This window comes from Streptopelia decaocto (genome assembly GCF_964273445.1).
Source record: "Streptopelia decaocto genome assembly, chromosome: 3".
NCBI lineage: Eukaryota > Metazoa > Chordata > Aves > Columbiformes > Columbidae > Streptopelia > Streptopelia decaocto.
Window position 1 is genome coordinate 68682066 of NC_138656.1, and position 21809 is coordinate 68703874.

General features: G+C 39.0%; 1 protein-coding gene across 1 annotated transcript in view; it reads left to right on the top strand.

Annotated features, from left to right (window-relative positions):
* Positions 1-21809, top strand: part of MAN1A1 (mannosidase alpha class 1A member 1) — a 148403-nt gene that overhangs the window by 99292 nt on the left and 27302 nt on the right. Inside the window, exons 6-7 of the mRNA XM_082048563.1 lie at positions 17201-17324; positions 19822-19915. Coding sequence (XP_081904689.1) covers positions 17201-17324; positions 19822-19915 — 218 coding nt within the window. The remainder of the gene's footprint in view (positions 1-17200; positions 17325-19821; positions 19916-21809) is intronic.

Consider the following 21809-nt stretch of genomic DNA (forward strand, 5'->3'; position numbering starts at 1 on the left):
GATTGTTCTGGATTTTCTCTATGCTATTTTGCAATGAGTTGTTCCTAAAAATCCTATATGCATTCAAACTAACTATATCGCATTATCATAGACTCATAGAATGATTTGGGTTGGAAGGGACCTTCAAAGTTCATCTTGTCCAACTCCCCTTCAATGAGCAGGGACGTCTTCAACTAGATCAGGTTGCTCAGAGCCCTGTCCAGTCTGGCCTGGAATGTCTCCAGGGATGAGGCATCTACCACCTCTCTGTGTAACCTGTGCCAGTGTTGCGCCACTCTCATTGTAAAAAATCTCTTCCTCATGTCTAGCCTGAATCTCCCCTCCTTGAGTTTAAAACCATTACCCCTTGTCTTATGGCAACAGGCCCTGCTAAAGAGTCTGTCCCCATCTTTCTCATAGGCCCCTTTTAAGTACTGAAAGGCCACAATAAGGTCTCCCCGGAGCCTTCTCCTCTACAGGCTGAACAATCCCAAGTCTATCAGCATTTCCTTGTAGGAGAGGTGTTCCAGCCCTCGGATCATTTTTGTGGCCTCCTCTGGACCTACTCCAGCAGGTTCATGTCTTTCCTGTACAGAGGACTCCAGATCATATCAATGTTATGGCTGGGGGAGCGTTTCAAGTATGTCTCTTGCTGCTGAAGCCTGCCAGTGTTAAGGTGATCATTGGATGCTGTGTAGGCTGAATCTCTGGGTTTTTTTTTCCTTAATATTGCCATATAATTTGGAATTACTATAGTAGAGCTAATGCCTGTGTAGTCAACCTTAAGAATGAATGGCGCAACAAGCAATACTTCCATGATCATGTTCTGCTGTGACTGACCTTTAACTCTTTACAGGCTGACTTGTGTAAGGGAGGACATGAGGATGAGCTCACATGCTTGTCTTCATGTTGTGGAAAACACACAAACTGACTTCTTAATCCAGTGGGCTGATGTGGGCTCTTTTCTAAGTGTTGGGTTAGGTGGATGTACCTAACCAGCATGCAAAATACATGGTGTTCTTGCTTTAATCTCACATTAAAAAATGAGTCACCTTGTGTTTACTGCTTTTTGATGAGCAGACCTTGCTCACTGTAGTACACTATAACTTAACTGAGTAGACCTGGCTTAAGGGATATTGTGTAACAATGACATTTTTAAAAACTGATCAAAATAGTTGTTTTGCTCTGTATTAAGCAATCCGCTGCCCACCAACAAGCAGTAATAAAAACCCAGTGGTATATGTCTCCATAGGAATCCAGGTAGCAGAGGGTAGAGACAAAATTACACTTGTGCAATGGTGGGGTAGTTTAAGAGCTATTGAGAAGGAAGTAAAAAGAGGCTAGTGAGCCAGCTAAGCAGTTTGTTCCAGAAATTTGCTTTCATTGGTTTAAACTTCTCTTTAAAATTAGGTTTTTATTGTTACAACACTGATACATCTTTACAAGGAAGTTAATAGGAGGGAACAATCTTTCAGCAAATTAAATGAAAGGCTACTGTTTCCAGCTGACATCTGTGAAACTGCTGCTACATTCCTTGCAGTAGTGCTCAGAGAAATAAATGAGCAGGTATTCATTATAATCGGGCTTTAATGGTATCCATATGCTATATATCTTGTAATGGTGCTCCTGTTGTGTGGTTTCTGTGTAGTGTAAAAAAATTGAGTATTAGTCTGTCAAAGGCCCATTAATGTAAATGTCTTGATTCAACCCTTAGCCTTGCTGAGGCCTGTGTGTTTTAAATATATCCCAGCAAATCATGGTTGGTGCAGCAAATCTGGCGGTCTTTCTGGTTGACCTTTCAGGTTGTCCATTTCATGTCATAGAACATACTTTCTAGATAATGAAACCTATTGGAGCAAGGAAGATTTTTAAAGTGTTTCATTTTTATTTTAATTCTTCTGAAATTAATATTTTCTAACAGACATCAGAATGTGCAGTTTCACCTCATGTCACAATATTCTACTCAGGCCATAAATAACCTGTTTTGTCTATCTTCTATCCAGAATTCATTTTGTAAATTAATTGAGTTTCACTTAACTGTGTCTTAGTCAGTATTGTTTTAACAGCCAATAGCTTTTAGATCTGTCTTCAAGGGCTTAAATCTGTCATTTATTATTCAGCCTGTTGTATGGTTAAGATTTACTAGCACCCAAGATTTTCATGAGCAGTACAAGTTCACAAGCCTGCTTTTGAGTAAATAAACTTTGGATAGTGGTTCAAACTTGCTTCTATTTCTCCACTCAGTGAAGGCTAAACTGCCCGGTTTTTGCACAATAGACTGGTTCTTCTAAACGATACACTCAGGTACTTTATAAGTCATACCTTAACATTTAAAAATTACTCTTTATGGGCTTTACTTGCTTCCCTCCTCCTCCTATAATGCACAGGGACAGGATGCTGTAAAACTTTTATTGCTATTTTTCAACAAGCTTAACTCATCAAGGATGTATGATTTAGCTTTATATTGCTTTATCAGATTTTTGGGAGGTTTCAGAAATGAATTAATCGCAGAAAATAAGGCAGAAGTCATGTCATCGAGCCATATGTTCCAGTACTGAGCACCTAAGCTGTGCCTAAGTTATCCCAGATGGGTGTTTGCCTAGCCATTTCTGCAAGACTTGCAGCATGGATATTCCATGCTTTTCCAAGGAAGCTGATTCCATTTCTTCTGTGTCTTCACTACTGGAAGTTTTGCGGGGTGAGTGTTATTTTCTCTGATGTCTATCCTGGAACTTAAATACTTCACTATTTCAGTAGAAGATTTATCCCCTTATATGTGTTGGAAGGAGACTCTTGCCATATCTAATCTATTATCTGTTAACAAGATCACTCTTCCTCCCCTCAGTCCGGGGGCAATGCTTTCTCTGTTCCTTGATAATTCTTGTTACTCTTTTCTAAGCTTTCCACCATTTTGCCCAGTCTTTCTTTAAATGTAGTCAGTGGCCAGCACAGGGTGCAGGTCAAGGAAGACCTTTCCATGAGTGAATAACATACACCCTCATTCCTCAATTCACATTTAAGCCATGTCATACACCCTGTGATGTGCCTTGTTTGCATTTCCACTTAACAGCCTGCTCATTTCTAAAACTTCCTTTCCCACACCTGCTTCTCCAAGCTTTTTGGGATGCTTCTGTAACAAATTCTAATCCTAGGTGAATTCTCCAAACATCTTTTCTGTGCACATTTTTTGAGTCAGCAAAATACTTGTCTTCTCAGAGCAGCTCTGGTATATGGGCAGTGTCATTTATGTTTATTTCCCCTTACTTAAGCACAATAGAAAGAGAAGACAAACACTGGACAATCACCATCACTTTTGTGTATTTTTTGTGTCATTCTCTACCATATCAGCACTTGATCCTCTGATATGGGAGACTGTATGTTTCAGTATTGCTTGAGCCTCTGCTTTATAATAAACAACTGGTTTATTTTTTCTTCTTTTCCTTTTATGAACCTCTGTAATTGCATAGCTTTTTCTGTGTGAGACAGATTGGTTTGTCCTTAACCAGTCATGTATTGACTAAACATGTCTTAGGTACTGCATAAGATTAGAAGAAGACCTGTTGCTGTCCACAGAGGCAGGAGCTGTAGCAGAGGTTGTTCTTTGTTAGGGAGGAGAAGGGAGCCCGGCCTTTTATATTCCATCCCTGCATTCACCCACACATCAAAGACAATTCGGATTCTGGTTGCTGACCCTTGAAGACACCGTGATCTGCCTACCTGAAAGAGACAGGAGTGAGAAAGGGGGAGCCATCTCCACTTTTCTGTTTATTCTGATCATTTGGGCTTGGGCCAGGGTGGTGTTCTTATACTCCCAAACTTGAAATATAATAAGTGTCACGAAATCATTTTGATAAAGTAGACAGACTCTGTTTTAAGTTACTCATAAAAAAATAGTTTATTTTAGTGGCTTTTGAGTTCAAAGTCTCTCTGGTACCCAGAAGGCAATTGGTCACCTTACCAAAAAATGACTAAATAAATGACTAAAAACAACATTTAAAAACTTTGACCAAATGTTTTGCTAGAATTGAGACAGAAACCTGATTTTCTTAAATGCTTCATAAAACCGTAGCCTCATTTTTTTCATTGATAATTTAAAAAAAGAAAAATAGCAAGGTACTTTCCCTTGTGTACATTGTTTAATAAGGAGAAGTTTTTCAACACGGTTAATGAAACTTGTTCAGGAACAAAAAGCACACATACTGTCTCCAGCAGGATTCTAGAAGACTGGGTTTTTTTTCTTTTCAAATAGTAACCCTTTCATGTAGATTTCACTTCATCCTATATTATCTTATTTTCATTGTATTGATTAAAATCCCATTACTGTTAAGAAAAGCTTATTTGACTACCTGATGCCAGCCCTTTTATTATCTGATAATCTGGTTTATAAAATCCTCCAAGGAATAACTTAGGTGTGGTCATGAGTGTTAGTGCATGGATTGTGATTATTTTTTTAAGAAGTACTTTTAGAAGAAATGTTTGGTACTTGTCATTTTTCTGCTCTGCCAAGGCAGAGTAAGACTTTCAGCCTTTTCAACTGTATTGAATCATTCAGTAATTGAATGGAAAACTCCTTTCCTTCTTCATCGTATTCACTACTTTAAAGTATTATAGCATTGTATGGTAAATTAAAACATGGATTACTGCAAAAATATTGTGGAACAAAATTATTTTTTTTTAAAAATACAGATCCTGCCTAATCTAACTTTACTGAGTTTTCAAGGTAATGTTTGTCTTTTTTTTTTCTTCTCTTTGTGGTATAACCAGATTGTCCCAGATCAGAATTTTTAGTGCATATCTGAGAATTAAGCTGTATTGTGCTGTGCATTGCTGTCTGAGATAGTCAGCATCATTGGTTTCTTGTAAATAGATCATCTATAAGATGTGCAGCAGCTGTGTAAATGTATTTGTTGCTTGAAGTAATAATAAGTAGAATAAAGGTGAAGTTCTGGGTTTGGAACACAACTGAGTAACTGATAATAGGGACTCTACCACAGGAAAAGTGTAATGGGGATATTTTTTTCAGGTGAAAAACAGGTCTGTGTGAGATTATTTGTTGTTTTGTTTTGATTTTCTATGGTCCTGTTATACAGCAGAAAATATTCCTATTTAATCATACGTTAGATAATGAATTTGACGATATTCTAGCCATTGGTTGATTTTCCTTGGTCACACAAACAATGAGGGACTTGGCTCATTTATAAATATGTGATCCAATGAAGCCACATTTAATGTTTATTAAACCATATTGCAGTATGTTTGGAGCACAAGCATAACATTGAGAATCAGAAACTGATTAATATCATGGATATCTTCCACTAGCCTAGTGATATGCCTGAAACTAATGTCATTTGAGAAAAATAGGGATAGCTTTTTGTCATTAAATTGACTGGATTATACTGAATAACATGTATCTCCTATAAATGTATAAAGTGGGAGAAAAGGAATCTGTAAATTGCAGGAATTTACCTTAATCTTGTTTTTGAAATAGTTAATAGGCTTTGAAGAATAAAACTGTGCTTAAGCAAATGTGTCATGCCGGGAAAAGAAATCAGAATGGTATTTTTTTATACACTGTATTAGTGATTTCCAGAAAGGGAACCACTTCCCAGTTCCCAAATCTGAATGATATTAATGAGAAGGATTTCTACAGTGATACTGGTGTTCCAGTCAGGCTGCAGGGATTCTTTGTATTCATATTAACCTGTAGTCTCTGCAATGATTTTAAAGACAGTTACAGGTTTTTAATGCTTGATCAGTGTCTGTTGAAGCCACCAGGAGTTTTTCTGTTGGTTATGAGAAAGGATCAAACCCATAGTGACTAGCACTGAGAAAAACAAATGTTTATCTGATTCTAGAACAAATGGATTTGTATAAGACAGCAATGTGTGGGTAACGAGGAAGGAGAAGATTGAAGCGGACTGGAAAAAAGGGACATTTATACTTTTCTTAAAGCATTTGTCAGAACAGATTAGGTCTTTAGCAACACTAGTCTGAAAAAGACTTCAGGATTTTTTATCTGGAAAAGCTGTCCCTTTTAGTGAACCAGAATGCCATTTCAGTAGTGTTTTGTACAGCTGTCACAGCATCTGTGAAAGCAGATACTGAAGAGAGAGATTTCCCTCAACAACAGTGATGTCTCTGTATTGTACACGTTTAGATTGATATACATATCTGTAAATGCATATACAAGTCTAATTTATGGCATTTGTAAGTCAAATGTTATATCAGATGAGTATCGCAGCTGCAAGTCTTGTGACAAGCTGTCCAGTATCTCAAACCCCTGTTGATCCAACAGCTGTACTGAAAGGAAAAATAATTGACTGTCACTCAGAAAGCCTTTGGCGTAGGCTTCTTGCAATGAATGGGAGCTACAAAACTGTTTAAAACAGACCTTTGCAACTTGTCAGCCAATTATTTTTAATATCGGAGCCATGCAGTTAGTGTAATGATTTTTATTCTCACTTCAAACATTTAATGGTACCGCATGCAATATCAAGTGCAGTAAATGTGACTAAATGCTTTGAAAGACTTTTTAACTTAAATGACTGTGAATCCGCTTAAAATATTTTCTTGACATGAGAAGCTAATAAAAGCTAATTGACTTCAGAAAAGTAGAAGTCTGAAAACGCTTTTTAAAGTTACCATCTGGTGGCAAGGAATTAATGTGATCTGGATAAACAAGTGATACAGATATATTTAAAAGGACCGAGATTGAGATTAGGACAATCTAGAGTTTTATAAAAGTAGCGCTGGGAAGTGGGAAAGTGGGAATTAGTGGCTGGGAAGTTTCATGTAGCCTGTTACTTTATATCCATTGCTTTGATGATTTTAATCTTTACCTTCTCTAAAAACTCCTCATCAGACTGAAAAGACCAAATACTTTAATTTTTTCCTGTTGAAAAGAACAGTAGTGACTCTCCTTGAAAATTTGACTCCTGCTCTTCTGATAGAGAAGGTACTGTTCTCACAATATTTCAGTATACTGATATTCTTGATTGCATTGTGAGTGTCCTTAACCTGACCTGGAGGTGACCACTGTTGCAGGGTCTCCATCCTAGAAAAGCATCTTGCTGCTTTCCACCTGAGGCTGTGTGGGGACAACTTTAAGATGTCAAGTGACTAGCAGTAGAGGGAAGAACATCTGGTAACACGGGAGTCATCTGAGAGAGCAAGAGAAGAGTTGTGGGGCAGAAAGAAAGGAGCACACACATCAAAACCAAGAAATAACTGGGGAAGTTCTGGGTTCTAGCACCAATTCTCCACACTGTTCCCATGTTAACTAGTCACCTCCAAATGCAAACTGTTCAACAACTCATCCTCGTAACAAATTATTTTACAGACAAAGGAAATTGGTAATGTTTATTTGCACTTGGGCAATGCAGTTGATGTGACACAAGAATCATTTAGCAAAGCTCGAATATCAGTTATTAGTAAAGGAATTCTGATGTGGTATAGAAAATCACTGAAGTCAGAAGTTCATGAACTGATCGGGATGGATGGGGGAAGTATAGCAGGAAGAAAAAAAAATAACAGTTGTATGTTGGAAAAGTGATGTAAAACTGGGAGCAGAGTTTCGGAGAGAGGTGTGCTGGACAAAATAGATCAAGATTGCTGATTGCCATGGCTATAGTGGTTTAAGACAGTGAGCCCTCTAATGTGAAATGTAAAGTTCTTAAATGAGCTTTAGACCTAAACAAACATGGCGGAGAGGAAGATTATATATATATATATATATAAATGGTGTCTCTCATGGATTCTTCCAGAATTTTTAGTTATTTTTCTCCCCAGTGATTCTGTTAAAAAAAAAGTGGTTTCTGTTGGTTTCTCAGAACCAAGAGCTTTGGAGCTTTTCTTGCTTTGCGGTTTGGGGTTTTTTTTTGGAGGTGGAGGGGCTTTTTGCTTGATATTGGGAGTTTTTTTAGACTGTCCCTAACACTGAGTTATACCAGTTGCTACAGAAGGGAATTTCATTCTAATACCTTCTTATTTTACACTATCTAACTTATTATCGCATGGATGGCAGAACTGTAGACTTCTATTCATGACTTTTTATTTCCTGTTATTTTCACTCTTCTTTGGGGAGCTGATTAAAAGTAGTCTATGCTGGTACTTATTATCTCTAGCCTTGCTCTGTTGTGCTGTATTCCCTCTTGCTTTTTTAGCCCTTGGAAATTGATTAATTAAAGCTTTAGTGCATAAAGTAATAGGAAACATGAATTGTTTAGCTTATTCATTAGTGTGTTGTGAGAGGCATGTAGGTCTGTGCTGTGCTCAGATAACTTTTTATCAGAAATGATTACAATAACAAGTACAGTGTTAGTACAGCTTTAGATGGTGACACTGAAAATTATCTTTAAACACTTGAGATGTCTCATGGTGACATTTCAGATCGTTAGCTGCTTGGCTGCTAATTGTCCCTCCCTGTCTCACGCTCCTCCACGGTGGTGCTTGCCCCTGGGCTTATCGCTCTGTTGCTTTGCCCCAGGGTCCCCGTTCCACAAGCTCTGGTGCCCCTTTAGAGCACCAGTAATGTGAAAAGTGTCACAGGGCAGACAGCCATGAGGAAAGGCTTCTACGGACCCTGCCAGTAAAGTCCTAAAGAAATTCAGTATTTTTCCACAGAGAAATGCTGCAGGAATTTGACATAAACAAAGCAGCCCAGCAGTCTGAATGGGCTGGTGAGAAGAAGATACTCTGATTATTTTAAGCATCAATAGGCACAGTATCGCTAGATCGAGATGTTCAAAACCCATCTATCAGATCGCAAAAGAAGTATCCTGTGGTCTCTGGTGGCATTCAGAGCCTGTGGATGAGGTGTTTAATTTTTTTTATTCTCAGCAGCTGACAGACTTTAATGTATACAGTGAAGCTTGATCTTCCCAGAGACAATTTCACTGGCCTTTGCTTATTCTCTGCTGTTCTCCAGAGGCAGATGAGATTGTCTCCTCTGTGTCTGGGTTCTCTCTGGTATTTTGGTCTCCACCTTCATCTTGTCTCCTTCTGCTCCCTCTGCTCCATTCACTTCAGTGTCCACTCACTTCAGTATTTCCCAGAAACCATCATAACTCTGGCCTCATCATGAACAAGTATAATAGTTTTCACCACAAAGGGGCTGATGCTGTTGCCATGACAGTGAGTTTGAAGGTGATGTTGAACAATGTCCTTTTTTGCTGCACAAAGAGTGCTTGGTGGGGTTTCATGGACTTTGATTTGGACATAAACCAGACATAACTCTCTAGCCTTCTCTGTGTGTTTAAATGCACACTTCTCCAACACTTCCACCACTGACTTGATCCTCCTGGGAGGTGGGGACCTGTCCTGGCAGAGGCCGCAGCACACAGTAATTTCATACCTCATGCACCTTCTGTTTCCTTCCCACTTTTACATTAACAGTGCTCTTCAGTCTCTGTTGCTGTTCTGTCCTGTTTCAAGACAAATTGCTTGCCCAGTGGTCAGCTTGAGCAAGATCAGCCTACTTGATAGTGTTTAATGATTGTTGAGCATTTTAACCTCCCGCCTGCAAATATAGTAAGGAAATAGTGACCATTCTAGCACAGCTTTAAAGGTCACTGGGTAGGTTTCTTTACAAAGGTGAAAGGCAAAAATGTTGGGAGGAGGAGAACTTCTGTTCTTGAAAAAATTAGCCACAGACAGTACAACTGATGTGCCTAGGTACTATACGGTCTCAAACTGACTGTTAATCTTCAAGAACCACAAAACTATTTGGACTGGTCCTGTCTTCCAAAAATTGACAAGGAGAGCAAGGAGGTTGTTTGGTCTTCTGCTGCCTTTTTACAGATGGACATCTCTGTGATGTTTGGATTGGAAAGTGTGTCACATGCAGTGCCTTTGAAGGAACTGATGAACCACATGGAGAAAAACTAGGATCTTGTTTTAATATCTGTTTCATATTATTAACTTTTTGGAGCTGTGCTGGTATTAATAGTTTCTCACACAATGAACGGTCAGTCACAGTATTCTCACTTTTCCTACTGTAAAGCCAGAAGATGATGTGCGTGTGCCTCCAACACAAATGGATGCACCTCCTGTACTGGCAGAGCTGAAGTGGCCAGGAGATCAGCATTTATTAATGCTGACACTGTATATGACTAGGCAAATAGACAAAATTAATGTTCTCAAACTAATAGCTCTTGAGGCTATACCACTTCATTATCTCACTTGTTACAGTAAAAAAAAAAAATCAATCATTGCAGCATAGAGTATTTTTTATTCCCTGTTGTACTGTAAAATTGAGCGACCACTTTTGTTTAGTCTTCATGCTGCAGTTGCTGACGGTACTAATTCACTGTCTGCCTCCTCCTGCTAAGGCAGCATCCCTAGAAATCCCCTCCCCAGGTAATTGCTGGTCCCAGTCAGTGTTCAGAGAGGGCAGCTCAGCTGAGCAGGCGGCCACCAGCTGGGCAGTGATTAGGCAAGGGCAGTAGTTACACATTCATTGTCACAGCTGAAAAACTAACCAGCTGTTAGCGTTTGACTGAAAGATTCTCCTAACAAAGAGGAATAAAACAGACATCAAAAACCACCACACAAGCTAGCTGGCTGATTTAAGTTTCTTTTGCTGCCGTCTCCAGCTGTCAAGACATTGTGTGAAAGATGCTTAACCAGATTATAATAATTTTCTTTTCTCAGAGAAGGGATACTGTGGAAAAGTCAGGACTCCAGCAGGAGCCGTTCTTCCTTGGTTGATGCTGTCTTGGAGGAGATGGGGACCACGTAGGCCTGCAAAAAGTTAATTGTTCTCTATTGGAAGTTGGACAGGAAGGTGTTTGTGGCACTACTGGGACTCGAAATGCAGAGGTGCCGTGCCAGCCCTGTCTGGGGTTCCCCTGTCTGGCTTTGCCCCCAAGGTGCTGTGCTGGCAGCTCTCACCACTAGATGTGAGTGGAAGAGTTGAGCACCAGTGGTGTGGGCAAACCTGGGATTTCTGTGTTCCTGCTGTTCTTCTGCCAAATAGGGGTATGGATGATTTGCTAGGTATGGGCAAAACAAAACCACATTAAATATCTTTGAAGTATTAAAGAAATCATTGATTCCAGTGCTTGTGAAGACATGCTCTTACATCAATAATCATTTGTTGTGTCTTACATCTATGATATAAATGTTAGACATAATGCATTGTGTCAGCTTGTTTATTTTACTAGTTCACAATATGTGGCACTGTCTATATGGCTTTGCCTGACGAGGTGTAGAAGATTCTTGGACTTCGAGGTATCCTTTTCATGTTGTAGTATTGCAGAAAGGTTTTCTGGTTTTATTTTGGGTATTTTTGGTTTGTTGTGGTTTTTTGTTTTGTTTTGTTTATTGGGGGGGAGGCGGAGGACCAGTGGTGGTTTTTGTTTGTTTGTTTAATCTGCTAAAAGTTATCTTGCAATATTTCATGATGTGGCTTTGGAAATGTGGCCTTTCCAGTGGGGGATGATGTTTTCTTTCACAAAAAAAGTTAATAATTTTACTTTATTTATAAGGCACATAAACTTGGGGTTTGTACCTGAAGAAACATGAAGTGCGTCCTGGGGGAACTGGGAGGGGTAAGAAGAAAAAAAGCTGGAATGTGGCCTTTGCGTTGCCCTCCCTCTTTTCCTTGACCTCCATGTGGGCAGGTCCCTCTCCTTGTTGGACATAAGAGGTTTGGCTGGTGATGCAGGGTGAGGTGAGCAAGCTGGGGCTGCAGGTGCCCTGGGCAACCCTCTGCTTGTGTGGTTCCCCGTTAAAACAGGATTAAGCCCAACAATTCCCGTCCCAAGTTATATTCTCCAGGCAGATTCCCTTTTCCCCTCAGCACTCCTGGAAGCACCAGGCACAATCTCTGTGCTCCCAACTCGAGTCTCATGGCTCCGGTGAATTAATACAGACCCATCCTAGTGCCATGTTCTCATTTCTCTGTCGTAATGTTTTGAATTTTCACCCACCATCATTGTTTGAGTAGCTTTTTTGAAAAAAAAAAAAAAAAGGATCAGCATTAATTAAGTGCAAAGGGGTTATAGGGAGTTATTTTCATATTTAATCCAAGAATCTTTGACAACAGAGGCTCTGGGACACTTCAAATTGTTGCTGCAAGTTCTCTTTTATTCTGGCCTTTCACCTTTTTTACTGGCTAAGTCTGCAGAAGGATACTGACTGTCAAGTTCTGGTTTTGCATTTTGAATTAAATACTGAAGTTCTGAAGTCTTGCTCTGCTTCCAGCTTGTGGAATTGTCCTGGCAGCTTCCAGGAGAGGTTGGGGTATAATAAACAAATGGTCTGCAGAGACTGAAATACTTCTTCTCACTGATGGCAAGAATTTTGATTTGATAAGTGTTTAGACCCTTTGAAGTATTTGCACAGTTTCCCTGAGGATTTGCTGTTCCTTTCAGGTGAAGATTAACTGCTGATTTATATATATTTGGGATGTAATGTAATTTCTTAAAAATCTTGTAAATAATGTTGTGCCTCTGAAATTTAGTAATTTAGAAAAACACCTTTACATATTTATATTTCCTCTATGGTTCCCTCTCCTGGTACATTCTGTACATAATGGAAGGGATACTGAATCTCATACTTTCTGTTCCTATGTACAATTGTGGTCTGCTGGAAAAATACCGAGTTGAGTTACCAGCAGCCTGGGCCAATGAGCCTCGTATTTCCTGAGAATGAATGACAACAGAATTACAAACATTGTCTTTCAGAATCTGTGTTCAGTAACAAAGTTTATAAAATAAATTAGACATATCATAAACCAGTGATGGTCCTGCTTCAATGCACTCTTCTGAGCCAGATCCTCACTTCAGATTTGACTTAATCACATAACACTAGTTATAACAGTAGTTATAATAATACAGAAATAAGTTCTAAAGATGTATTAATATTTTACAGAACTTTTAATGGGTTTTAAGTGGTATAAACTATTATTTTAGACACCATGATTTGAAATACATTAGTGTCCTGTAAACTGAGATTATTTTAGCACTGCTCTGGGACTTCAAGCAAGCTTGAGTAGTGTGTCTCCTTTTTTCTTTCCTTCCTGAAGTGTAGAAGGAATATTGTTTCTGTCTCTGATGTCAGTACATGACTGACACTTAGTGCAGGTTGTACTGAGTATCAACACAGGAAAATTGAAAAATACAATGTCAAAGTAAATTACACAAAGAAAGCGAGATAAAGTGTTGCAGCTAATAGGAAGGGCGAGTGTCACACCTGGGCCCCCTTTGCTGTCCTCTGCCTATGGTGGTATGGATCTGTCTCTTCCTGAAGAGTGCATTTATCAGCTTACATGGCATTTGGGACATGAAACCATTTTGGAATAAGAACGGAATAAAAATAAGCCACAGAAAGTTTTCAGTGCTTTACTTTGCTTTGGTTGAGATGAGTAGCGTGCACGTAAGTTTGAGCAGCTCACAAGCAGAGCCACATTTTGAAAATCCCCTTTGAATATACCTCAAATTCCCAGGCCATTGAGATTGCTGCTGTGATTTCTTGATATGAGTAATGGGTGACCTTGGGAGAAAAACTGTGGGAACTTGCAATGTTATACGTAGTTTTGCTAAAATGTGGAGTAGAAATAAAATGTTTCACCAGAGCCCCAGGCTTGCATCTCAAGACTTCAGCCCATAACTTCATAACTGAAGAGTAAATAGATACCCAGCATTGACTCTATGGCTGAAGAGTAAATGATTACCTAGCATTGACTTGTTTAACTGTGGAGAACTTTTTGGACTCCCTGATAATAATATTGGTGAAGAGCTTGAAAAATGTCTGAGTGGGAGCACTGGATGTGTTGGGCAGAAATCAGTATTTTACTATGTCTGGTTATAAGATTTACTGAGCTATTACACTTATTTCTTGCATGTTCTCTTCTAGGGCATCTCATGTCATTTATAAATGTACTCACTGTTTATAAACCTTGACACAGAAGTATTTTTCCATTTCAGCATATCCCTTCATCTGTTTAAGTTTCCTCTTGCTTAAGGTCTGCTACAATATTGAGCAAAATTTGGGGCGGGGGTGTGTGTGAATGAAGAGCACCCTCTTCAGTTTCTGGTGTTTTAAGGCAAGAGTCTGTTGCCAGTGTTTATTTTCCCTGGTCAGAAAGGATCAGAGACAATGAAATCTCATTCTCTATGCTGAGAGCTTTGTTGAGCGTCTTCTAGGCTCTAGTATTGTCTCTTCAGGAACTATCTGCAGAGCTGTGCACACTGGACTATCACCTTAAAATAAGGATAGAGTTAAATGGAACCAGAAGCAATACTGTGGCTGCTTCAGTTAGTATGTGGGAAAGTGGAAAACTTAACCTATTTTGTTGCTCCCAAAGATAAAATATATGTCAGAACAGCAGACACCACAGCTGAAGGTTGCATGAAGAATAGTTAAGGCACCGAATGGCAGTTCTTGGGGTCTACCACTGTTGAAACAAGCTTGTAGTTTTGATTTGAAGCACCCATCTGAGACTAAACCAGCAGATATCCTCATTATTTTGCAGATTTGCAAAAAATATGTTGATGCCTTTTTTTTCTAATCGGCTGTCCCAATTGAAAACAATAAAAGCTACATTAAATAGTACATAGATGCAACATAGATGTTTCTTTCTGTTTTTCTTGCATTAAAAGTAAAGAATGCGAGTTTACAGTCTTCAAGCCATCGTAAACAAGAAGAATCTTCCACTCACGGTAAAACACATTGCTGCACTCAGAAAACCTCTTGATAGCCTTGCTTGGAAATTGTTCTGGTTAACAAAATGCAGTATATCAAACCTTTCTGACAGGTTGGGTTGATAGCAGCAGACATTGTAGTGGAGCACAAGTAGGGACTTTATTATGTTTTGTGGCAAGTTGGGTTGGTGCCTTGCTGCAGGAACCGCTCAATGTTTCCACTCTGAGATTTATTGAGAAATTTAATAGAAAGAGAAGTGGGCTTTTGCCACTTGCACCATAACATGATAACCTTGCAAAACTGTGAAATATTTCATGTACGTTTGTTTGTTTTTCTGGCGAGCTTTATTTACCAGTAGTGTCTTATATCATCTCTTTTAATATGGCTGATGTGGAAACAAGCTAAAATATTTTCATCCAGAAATCAGCAGTTAGGCAGGACTTGGGTCAGGACGTTCCTGAGGTGGTGCCTGTTTCTTGGGTGAATAACTAGTGTGTCAGTGTCAGCTCTTCAGTCTGCAGATAAAAGGTCTCCAGACATGTTGTCTGCAGTATTCACCTTGATCCTATTTTCTGTAGTATCTGATGCTTTTATGTCACTATCTGGAAAAATTCTGACCCACAGCAGACTAAAGTGCAGACAGCTTGTAAGCCAGGTGGGTTTTTCTCTTCACTTTTCTTCTCATCAAATGTGAAAAGTACTCCAGTCTTCCTAAGATTGCTCTTAAAGTGAGATATTCACATCCCGTAAAACTTCTGTTTCTGTCGTACATACAGCATATCAAAGTTGGATTGTGTACAACTTTGCAGTACCTTGATTTCATTATGTCATTGATTTTGTCTGCAGCTATGAAGATTAGAAACATTTTTCTCCTTTGGGATTTTGGGCAGTCATTTGCATCAGAGGATTTCTACGTGTCCAAGCCCCTCACACCCTTATGGTCAGCCAGGGAAGCCTCATCTGTTCTCTTGCCTTTTGCCCTACAAGTTCTCCCTCCACTCAACACTCAGATAAGCTTAGTCACTTCAGTGCTTTGTGTTCTGGGAAAATCTATATCATAGCTATAGGGAGTATTTGACAGATGCGATGGCTCTTCAGAAATAAGACAATATAAATCCACCTATCAGTAGGTAATGTTCTGGGTTTGTTTTTGGTGGCACTTGAGTGCGTTCCAGTTGTGCCTTCAACTCAAGGCCAGGCAGCCGAAGGTGTTGCATGGTTTAAAGCCATGGCATTTAAGTAGAACACCAATGTGCCCATTATTTGTAGCCTTTACTCTTCTTTAAAAGTTTAATGACTTGTTTTTTATTTTATGTGTGTGGCAGAAATGTCAAATTAATGTGTTAATATAGCTAGAGGGGAAATTAATTTAATGGAGTCTTCATTTCATTATATTGGTTAAACTTCAGTTATAGATACTTGACCTTTTGTAGAAGAAATTTTAATTCAACTGAGGACTCCCATCACGATGAACTAAAGATGGGGTTTCTTGGCTTTTTGCTTTGGTTTTTGTTTTGTTTTGTTTTCATAATAGGAGTTACATTTTAACTAAGGAAGAACACCCAATTTTCATGGTTGTGCAAGTACTAACTAATGACTGTAGTGGCTGCGTATGTGTTAAAGTAAAATTAAATTTTTATTTATGCGTATTAATGTGTGTTTAATGCTGTTTACAACTTGAAAATAAGGAAGGCATTCCAGTACCTAATAAGTGTATTTATATCTAACATTCATTCTAGTAATATGCTTGTCTAATATATCATCATTCACGTAGATGCTCCGGAAAGCTGGCTAGCTTTTCTTTAATTTCAAGGGTTTTTCTGAATATTGCTGCTGCATATTTCAAGGGAAAAAAAACACTTTTATGGAATGAAACTTTAGCAGACTTCTCAACCTGAATCTCAACTAGCATTAGTTTCTAGTGGGGATTTAGCAATAAATGTGCTTTTCTCTACTCTCACCACAAAACCTGAGATTAATTTTGCTGTGCAGTGTCTTTAGGTCTTAATTAAACCTGAAGTTACTCATCCTGGTAAGAGTGCTCGGACAGACAATGCCTAGATATCCTACTCTATTCAATTCTCAGGTATTAAGAAGGATATACTGCATGTACTACTTTTAAATTAAAGCCTATGCTGTATATATGCGATATTTTAAGTTAATAAACAATTGCACTGTAGAAGGAAGAGTTAGAATTGCAGAGTATTGTGTTATAATACAGCGAAAACAGGTGAAGTATGAGGATGTTTTCTCATACTCAGTGGTTTTTGTAATGTCTTTAAACTTGATATCATACAGTGAAACACTGGTACAGTGATACGTGTAATGGAGCTATTCATGAGCTAAAAGACTGACTTGTTGCAACTAGGGATTTTAGAAGCATAAGCAGAATGGGACCAAAGTAATTCAAGGTTTTGCAGTGAAGTAATGGAAGGCTGCCGAAGTGCAGTTTCTTATGCAGATATTAAGTGCATTTTAAATTAATTATCTTCTCTAGTACCAGTTATATTTTATTCATGTTGTCTTACAGATGATCATGGTTTTTTTCTGTATTTCTCTTCCCCCCCCACCTTAGTGGAATCGGTCGAAATTGGCCTTGGGCGTCTGGCGGCAGCAGCATTTTGGCAGAATTTGGGACTTTGCATCTGGAGTTCGTACACTTGAGCCACCTTTCTGGAAACCCTGTCTTTGCTGAAAAGGTTAGACTGTCCAATCAAAGTTATGTTGTAAAGATAAAGCACATATTGGGAGACTAATATCTCTGGGGAGAGATTTGTGTTTTCCGCAGTTGTAAGCATTTGTCACAAGAGGCAGATATTTTGTAGATGTTTTCGTAATCATCTTGGAGTGGTTTTGTAGTCAAAAATCTGTTCCAAAATCACTGTGATGCATCTTCTTGTATATAGCACTTACCCACATCCATAAAACATCATTTGTGCTCATGTTCTAAATGAATATCACATTAAACAATCAGACTGTAGAGCTTTCTTCAGTACTTCACCTGAATGTGGTGGAAACAAAAATTGACATTATATTGGGGATAATATGTGATGCCTATATGCAAAGCACCATGGCTACCTTGTGTGATCTCAGCAAGTTTAGTCTTCAAAATGCTGTATAATATCACTACTATCAGTAAGGTCAGAAAGCCCTTCCATTGCACTACCCGTTAAAAAATGTCCTTTGAACTTTCTTTGAGGTGAGAAAAAGAAATGCATCCTTCGACAAAACAGTTGTCATACTTACTGATTCTTTCAAAATTTTATACCTTTGTCTCTGTATACTTTTTATTTACTTAACCCATGGAAAGAAGCTCTGCTGCTTTCCCCAGTTCCCACTTAAGCAATTTTGCTTTGGTTTTTGGTGCGTAAATAGTCAGTAAGTTCTGTTCCTTATAATACACTGTATCGTTTGGTTTGGTTTGAGTTTTTTTCTCTCATTAAAACTTCCACTTGTTTTGATTTTGTATTCTTACTCCAACTGCCCCATGTTAGCTAAAAGTGATATGATCTATCTAATAATCTAATTAATAATGTTTAGCAGCAGGTTTAAAAGCAATGGTCAAATCTAAAATGAATACTAGTTGTACCAAACTTAAAGGATTGAATGACTTTGCTGTGATACTATTGTCAGCACTGGAATAAACTTTGTGAAACAAACTCCTGGCAATTTGAGTGCATTTAGGGATGAATTTAAAGACAGAGTTTCTCTTAAATAAATATGAACAGGGGAGGTGGGGAGCGGCAGCACCCAGGAACAGATAGAAACAAACTTACTAGGTAGCTCAATTATCTTTTGACATTTATGGTAAATTAACGTGTAGCATCTGTTCTATTAAGAGACAATCAAATTGCGTGTGTTAAAAATCCTAACCTGTGGTTCTCTTCCAAAGTGGCATCGAGCTATAGCTGCAAGATGCTGGAAATTTGCTTGTATAAGCTGTTCGTAAAACCCTTTAGAGATTGCAATTCCAGAGCCCTTTGAGGCAAGCCATTCCAGGGCTGGTATGCTTGATAAAGAAGAAACAGTGGAATAAGCTTTGCATGGAAGTATTCATAGAAGAATTCATTAAAATAGGTCTAGGACTCATTGCAGTCTGCGCTTGGACAATGACTGTTAGCAATGCAATGTCAAGATGCAGAAGGCAGTTTGTGAACCACAACCAAAATCCTTCTGCACCTTGGTGTAGCTAATTTATCTTCTTTCTCAGCAGCTAGTTCACTTGATCTCTAGGCATTTGGGGTGTTATGATGAAGCTGTCAGTACCTTTTTGTTACGATTTCTGGTCCGTGGTGCTCACCATCTTCATTCTCCCAAGTTGCTACATTCACTTTTTCTGTGAATGTTAAAAGTCAACATAAATTATTTCACGTGCTCTGAAATGGATGGTGCTGCTGGAAGCCTCCAGCTGCAGAACATCTGGATGGTAATTGTTTCCCCGGGCCTCTCATTTGTAGCAAGCTCCTTAACTGTGCCGGCGGAGTGCTCGGGGCTGCCTGGGGTCCCGCTGGTTGTTTGGAGCTCAGCTCCGGCCGTGCCCTCCTTTCCAGGCAACACTGCCTGTCAGTTCCCTTCTGCATCTGACCTGGGTGAGAAGCTTCATATTTAACAGCGTTTCTGACTTGGCTATATGAGGAATATAATGCTGAAGCAGTTGAGCTTATTTGAGGCAACCAGCTTCTGTGAATTTCAGTATCCTGTGGCTGGGTGAGATATGGCAAATCTTGAACTTGGGGGCTTGTTTCTCTTGTGTTGTTCCATTACTGATATTTGACACAGCAATTCCAGGGGTTTTGAAGAGCTCATTTATGTAATGGTATCAGCTTAGAGCAGGGGTGTCAAACTTATTTTCACCAGGGGCCATATCAGCCTTGCGGTTGCCTTCAAAGGGCTGAATATATATTTATACAGTCCTAAAATTACATTTGGCCCTTTGAAGGCAACCGCAAGGCTGATGTGGGCCCCAGTGAAAATGAGTTTGACACCCCTGCTCTAAGCTGTTATCATCAAAGGGATGATATCAGGATCTTCGTTAGTGGTAACATGATTGCACAGAGGTATTCTGTGTTGAATAAGGCTATTTTTTTTTTACTTTTAGGCATATTTGCACTTTAAGACTTTAATACTGACACTTTTATTGGGGGGGGAGGGGGCAGGAAATGCATTAGTGCTCAGTGTTATGTGCCCTTCCAATAGGTAATGAATATTCGAAAAGTTCTAAATCGACTGGATAAACCAGAGGGCCTTTACCCCAACTATCTGAATCCCAGCAGTGGCCAGTGGGGCCAGCGTAAGTCACTCACTTCTTTGTTACTATGACCTGTCTATAAGTGTGATGTTTGCAGCTGTTAATTTCTTTCAATCTCTGTTATGTGGATTTGTATATATATAAAGTATTTTTATAAGATATAACAACTCATATTACATCTGAGGTTCCATACAATGTAAAAAAATACTACAAATATAAAAATAATAATCCTACTTACTGTGTTTTAATGTACTTTTCTTTGATCTTTCAGTGTGGCTTGTGCAAGCAGGGAAACGTCTGAATATGTATCGTTTTGGAAAGAAATTTGTAGACTACAGAAGTATTTTATTCAAAAGTCTAAAGTGATCTCTAAAGTGGCTGTTTAAGGAAACATCATATCATCTGAATCAAATTCCATATTTTTAGAGTGGTATGGCTTCACTTAAGATTAAAAAAAAAGTATTTCAAGTTAATACCAGCTGTGACTTCTGTTGAAGTTCACTGCCAACAACTGGGGGAGCAAACTAAACAGAACTGTGTCATGGCATTAATCCTCTTGGCACCATTACAGGAGACACCAAAATTAGAAGGGAAAGAGTATAACAAAATGCTTCAAGTATTAAACTTCTTAGCTCCTTCATGATGACTGAGCCTTTTCTTGTTGTATGTTGCCTTCATAACATGTTCAAAGCCTATATGGTGTGCAGAACCACAGTCTAGAGACCCTATTTCTTCTCTTTCCACTTTTCCTACTTAAGTTCAGTCTGCCACCATCCCATTCATGTGACTCAATGTCATACTTTCTCCTCTGTAAATTACTGAAAGGAAACAAGCGAGATGTCTTGGTCTCAAAATACACAGGCAGATGAGATGGTCCTGTTGGAGCTAGTTATACGATGGGAAAGGGCTGGAGAAGTTCTTGAATGCAGTAGTTTGTTTAGAATGCAGTTAAGGTGAAAGTCAGGCTCTGGAGTCTTTATGGCACTGGCCGCACTCTGCATAGATGATTTTCGGAACGGCAAAGAGTGAGCGTTTTATTGAATAAAATATATTTTTGAATGCTTTGCGTCTCACTCTAAATTAAAAAGATGTCCAAAAAGGTTGTGCTGCTCAGTTGTATTGTCCCATCGAGGCAAAGCCCATTTTCCTTTATGAATTAGAACTCTGCCTGCCATTTTAGAAAACCTTCCAGTCTATTGCACTGTGAGGCTTCCCTCAGGTCACTGTGCCATAATGCTGGTGACAGCTCAGCGTCCATAACCATCAACTCCAGTTAGCGTGGTGGTATAAACTCTGACATCCACTTACAGGTCTGAGAGCTGTGTGCCCGCTTGTTACCCATGTTGGTGTAGCACAGCTTTGTAAAGCATTAAAACTCATGTACTCCTCATTGACATTAAATGCCAGTGTTTATTGGTGTGCACAGGAAAACCTGCAGTTCACACCAGCTTTGCTTTCCAATAACATGTTTTATTGGCAAAAAATAGCTTCCTGCATGTGCAGATGATGGGCTCAGAAGCTGATGTGGGTCAGTCCCCAGCATGCTGAAGCAGCAAAAGCAAATTCAATCTTGTTGCATCTCTTTCAGTTCAGTTGCCTCCGTTTGCAGACACTGATTTATTATTTTTTTTCCCATACTAGATCAGAATGTAAGACTTGAGAGATGTTTTATTTGAGATTGCTTTTCTAGGCTGTTTTCAGTTAAGTACAGCAGGGAAAAAAGCCTAGACCCTTAATTGATACAAGACAGAAGTGTTATCTCTCAAACATCAAGTGGGGAGGGAGGGGAATAGTTTCTGAACATTTCTTCTCTAACAAAGCTGTGACTGTGAAGGACACTGCTGGATCGCTGCCATTTTTCCTGTAAATTCATTTAGCCCTTGTTATTTTGACAGTAAACTGACAGTGATTTGCTGCAGCATGCGTCAATTGGATT